Source organism: Etheostoma spectabile, chromosome 23, assembly GCF_008692095.1.
Source record: "Etheostoma spectabile isolate EspeVRDwgs_2016 chromosome 23, UIUC_Espe_1.0, whole genome shotgun sequence".
Classification (NCBI taxonomy): domain Eukaryota; kingdom Metazoa; phylum Chordata; class Actinopteri; order Perciformes; family Percidae; genus Etheostoma; species Etheostoma spectabile.
The window spans coordinates 9,912,658-9,918,255 of NC_045755.1; the positions used below are offsets into that span (position 1 = coordinate 9,912,658).

General features: G+C 38.1%; 1 protein-coding gene across 1 annotated transcript in view; it reads left to right on the plus strand.

The window, feature by feature from the left end:
• The first annotated feature begins 1,803 nt into the window (after window positions 1-1,803).
• nampt1 (nicotinamide phosphoribosyltransferase 1) overlaps window positions 1,804-5,598 on the plus strand; it is a 24,865-nt gene continuing 21,070 nt past the window's right edge. Inside the window, exon 1 of the mRNA XM_032504650.1 lies at window positions 1,804-2,040. Coding sequence (XP_032360541.1) covers window positions 1,987-2,040 — 54 coding nt within the window. The 5' untranslated portion in view covers window positions 1,804-1,986. The remainder of the gene's footprint in view (window positions 2,041-5,598) is intronic.

Here is a 5,598-nt window from a genome sequence, read left to right on the forward strand (position 1 = left end):
AGTAGAAGCTCGGGGACGGCACCAGGCAGGACGGTATGACATGGGACGCTCCGGGCTGCAGCCATACACTCTGGGGTAAGTCGGCGCTGACAGGCCAAGCATTTATTTCCGTGTGCCTCACGTGACATCTCACGTGACTATATTTAACCCACTGGTTACATTCAGTACATTTAGAGAATAAACAAGTTTAGTCGCAGCATTATATAGATTTTGTATTTCACAGCCATGTGATAAATTGCAGGAGATGCCAACATTTTGAGCTTGATTCCTTGGTGCCAGGCTGCCTGACTATTTTTGAGAATATGGTCAATGTCTTTCTGTGAGTTACTTCTCAGAGACATGATCAAGACATTGACTATTTTGTCAAAAATAGTACAAATAATAAAATAAAGTATAAAAAAAAACTCCAGCAATAGCAATACAGATATTTAAAAAAATAAAAAATACCTGCTAAACTATTTGTTGTCAAGTTATCTCTTCTGTTTACCTGTTCACTGGTTGGGTTGATGGCGAGCACATAAACAAAGGAAATAAAATGAAGAAAACCCTTTTTGCCAAAGAAATAATTCTCTATCACTGTATTTGGGAATATCAGAGGTAGTGTACAAAGTGGAAATATGCAAATGTGTCTATAGATCATAAATGTTGTTTAAGTTGCATAAAACACATTTGAACACTCGGAGAATCCCAGAAATATGATTCAAGAGGAAAATTGCACACTCACAACATGACAGAATATTGTGAAAAATCAAATTGGGCAATTTTTTTTTTAACAAGCCAGTACAATCTACCTTAGGTAATGTTGGTTATTTTCGTTTTCCACGTGTATCAACTCTTTTAATAAGCTACAAAACACACCGGCACTGGTCTTTTCACTTTTTTTGTACGATTAGACCTCTTTGCAGAATGAGATTGATCTCCCTCACATTAACGTTGGCCACTTTTTACTGTTGCCATTTGTATTGGTTAATGAAGTTGTGCAGGGCATTTGACTAGGTATACTGTAAATTAATTAGAAATACAAATGCTTCCTTTGACTCTAGTAATTGCTTAAATAACGACACCCTGTAAATATGTGTGTGTACAAATGCAAGGTACAGCCAAAAATAAGCCTTTTGTCATCTTTTATTTTGTAACAGCATTAGACGACCAACACTGTCCCCTTCTGCTGAGTTTGCAAACTGCACATAAGAGTGGTTCATGGCTGTGGGGGACTTCTGAGAGGAAATGAAAGCAAAGAGCAAACAGAGTGAACAATGTTACATTGGAGATGTCACATTCAGAGGTGCATAGCCCCTAAAGCGTTCTGTATCTTAGCTGACCGTTTGTTCTTAGTTTTCTTACAAAATTATATCTGGTGGCACAATTTGAAAGTTGCAATAAGTAGGTAAGGTTTCAACATTAATGTAACTATTATTTTGTAAGGTGATAATCATTAAAACATATGCCATTTGTGCCAGTTGCATAGATGTTCAATAATATGCAAAACATCTAAAACTTGTGGCAACTTTAAATATTCTAAAATACAAAAGATAATGTGTTCCATGAGGATAAAGAAAATTCCAAAAATCATATACTTTGTCAATGAAAATACCAACTCATGTATTTAAAAAGAAGGGATTAGCAGAGCCTAATCGTATAATGAATAGTTAAAAAATGTGTAAAGTGTACAGTTTCTTTATGAAGGGAACAAATGAAAATCGTATCACTTTCAATCTTGAGTGATCCTATTTGTAAGACATCTTTGTAGACAATTTTTGATAGAATCGGGTTGGCTGGCCGATTAGAAACGATTATAGCCGAGGGATGCCGGACTTTTTTGGTGACGAAAGTCCGCCCGCCCCTTCCCGAGCCCGGTTCTCTCAGCTTGTCCTTCCCCCTTCCCCCTACCTAGCTAGCTAGCTACCCAACCAGGCTGGAGTCCCCCGGCCGCACAGCACGCAACACACTGACAGCTGCGACTGACTCACAACCGAGGTGGGAAAGATGGAGCACAGAGATTCCGGCTTCAGCATATTGTTGGCGACCGATTCATATAAGGTAACGTTACCGTGCTCATGATTTCCTACTGTTAGACTGGGTGAAGGGGAGCGGTTGATGGATGAAAATGGAAAGTCAAGGTGGTTTCATCATCAGTCCCAAGGCCATCACACTCTGGTCGGTCTACGTCGCTTCAAAGCAGGCCAAATTGGCAGCAGGAAGAGGAGGAGAGGGGTGGGTTGGTGCATCAGATATGGGGTACCAAATTCTGAAAGCAAACATCGCCATTTGAGCTAACGTCAACGTTAGCCAACTTCTATGTAAAACCCTCTACATCACGGAGCCGGTTAACCAAACGGCTTTGCTAGTCCCAGTGGTATCAAGCTAGCTGTTTCAGCTAAGCTTTCTGGCTCTCAGTGAGCGCAGCAGCGAGGCACAGTGGATTATTAAAATAAGAATAAGCTAATATTCGCCACTAGCTAGCAAGTGGTGTTTGGATAGCCTGGTAAAGTGGACAAAGTGTCGTGGAAGAACCCAGCCAGGCAAACGTGTATATTAGCTAGCATGGAGCTAGCCACTGGCAATGCCTCACTTACAAGAAATCAAAACCGAAAGTTAGAAAGAGAATCAGGGATATTTGCCTTCTGTGACAACGTCTCGCATGGAATTGAAATTCTCGGTGCTGATTAACGTTGTTGAACAGTCTTGAGCGTTACCAGATCGTACCACAGGCTAAAATAATAGTCCAATATTCTAATAGGACAGATGTCCTTAGGGACAGACATCATACAAAAAGCACCTTTTTCTTTTGTGGTCATAAACAGCACATTAATTACTACAGATTGATTAATTAATATGAATTTATAATTATTGAGGTAATAAAATGAGTTTTTTTTGTAAGTTTACAATTATTTGTGTATCATTGCATCTTGTGTACACAAATATTAATAACAATTTTATTGTGTTAAAAAAACTGGTAGAGAAATTATTTATTTAAATATTATATCTCTCAACAGGGTGCTGTTCAGTATATTTCAATTAATCTGTCTCCTAATGCACTCTTTTTCATTCTCAGCCAGGCTCTTGGGAGTGTGAGGTTTTGGTCAGAGGTATTTTTCACATGAGGTATATCCACATGTACAGTAGGACAGGTGCTTTATCTTGTAATGGAGCGACTAATGCTCCGATAGCTGCTGTAGCTGTCCCTGAAAATCTCATTCAAGATATAGATTTAGATTAAGATTTTGCATTTTTTAGGGATATAGCATTCTTTAGTGCAGGCGAATATTGTTGTGATAAGCTTGGTAATTAAAGTATTAAATTGAATTTTATTTCCCACGGCTTACAATTCCATGCTAGGCTATATGTTGTATTTAGTTTCCAAGGTGCAGTTACACTTTCAGTTGATGTTTTCTTGGAAATTACCAGATATTTTAAGTCTTGTTGTGATCAATTTTTTATTTTTTTATTTAAAAAGCCAAATAAAAATACAAAACATTGGTACAGATGACAACATACAGAAAAGTACACTACACACGCCAAAGAGGGCACAGTGCACCTTTTCCACAACCTTTCCTTACGATCAGATTTGGTTGTGTATTGTAGTGGTTAAGGAAAAGGCACTTAACCGTTAAGTCCTTCTAAAGCTGTCAGTCAGTCTTACTACAAAAAGCTTTGAAGAACAATGATTTATCAAACGTAACTGGCATTACCATTCCTTTTATAGAAATTGGGAAGGTCTAGTATCTCATTCTTTATCCCTCAATAATGACTTACAGGGCCTCCTCAAATGCTCTTTTATGAGCTGCAACAAAAGAAGGCTGCATTGCTCTCTGTAACTACCAGGTGTGTGTGTGTGTGCGCGCGCGTGTTTGAATATAACACTTGTTTTTCCTAATTTCAAGTCTGCTTCCAGTACTTTCACAACCTTTGGTGTGCATCATTTTCCTATATCTAATCTAAAGCAGAACATTGCTTGTCATGTCATGCCAAGATAGTTAACGGCTCACAAGACCATCTAAATGAGGGCGTAGAGGAAATATTTGGGTGGTTCTGATCAGATTTCATGTTGTGTCTTTGCCTGGGGAGGTGCGCCTGTTTTGGTATAGCAGGCGGAAGTTACTGCTATTGTCTGTTTAAAAAAACAAACTGTTGAGTAACACCAAAGTAAACAGTAAGTCATTTGTAAGACATCATTTAGGATCAGATGTCTGTTTACCATGTGTGGTTGTTAGGGCTGTAAATGACACGTTGTATTACGATACAATATTAAATTGATTCTTTGGACAATGTTACAATATTTACTAATATCACAAAGTCTGCCACGATACAATGTCGATTTGATTCATTTCAGGGCCGATATGAAACTAGGGTTGGGTACCGACCTCGGTACTGTTTTGGGTACCGACCAAATAACATCGGTAATAAAGAGGACGGATTCAGTTTAAATCAAACAGTGCCAAATTTTGGTACCTATAAGCGCAAGCTTATCTGTCCTCTCTGCATGTTGACAGAGAGCGGGGCTCTGTACTATACGGTAATTCCTGTACTGTGCGACAGTAAGTTGCGTGGTTATGACACAATCGTTACCCTATTTTTACAATAACATCTGCTACGGAGCCATAACGTGAGCTACAAGGTAATGGAGCCTTTTATACATTGTTGTGTTTTTTTTTATAGAAATAAACAGACAAATAGAGTCTTTAAACGTTTCAGATGTAAAGTTATTCGCTGTCAAAGTGGCGCCAAAATGAATGGCAGTCAGTGGAATGCTAACGGCAGGTGAGGGCTTGCTAACATCAAAAAGGTGCCGTGGAGCTTTGCTTAGAGAGGAGAGGCTAACCCCTTGATCGAAAGGAGAGGCGACTTTATTTCTATAGCACATCTCAGCAACATGACAATTCAAAAATTGTATAAAACATTAAAGAGCAATAAAAAGCCGTCATAAAAATAAAACAGGCTTAAAAAGAATAATATACAAATAAAAGAATAAAGTGAGTAAGAAATGAATAATTCAATTTAATAGGTTGCAGGGACGGGTTTGGGAGAGAGAGTGGTTTTATTTATTTTATTTTATGTTGAGTGTAAAATAGTCTAAAGAAATGACATAACAGTGTTTGCTTTAGGATTTGTTTTTAGCAGTTGGGGGCAGGTCTGTCCAAACAGCAACCCCCATCCCCACGCCCCGCCGCCAAATGTTTAACGTACGAAACAGAACTGACGCTTAGCTGCAACACAAACAAATCTATGTATTCACCTCTATTCACACACAGTGAGGTCGATTTTCTTTTGTGTCATGATGTTAATGATGACATCACATACAATCTAGTCATCATGGCACAATTATGCTAAGTATAATATAAACTAGTGCTGTCAAACAATTCAAATATTTAAATGATTTAATCGCATGAATGTCATAGTTAACTTGTAATTAATTACAATTAATCTCACACTTTTATCTATTCTAAATGTCCCCTGATTTCTTTTTGTCCCATTCTTTTTTTCTCATTTTAATGCTCTTATCAACATGAAAAAGTGGATTGGCTTGCGTTGTGCAAATGTTTTTCTTATTGAAAACAACATTGGCATACAGCCTACTGTAGTGTTTAATTTCACACG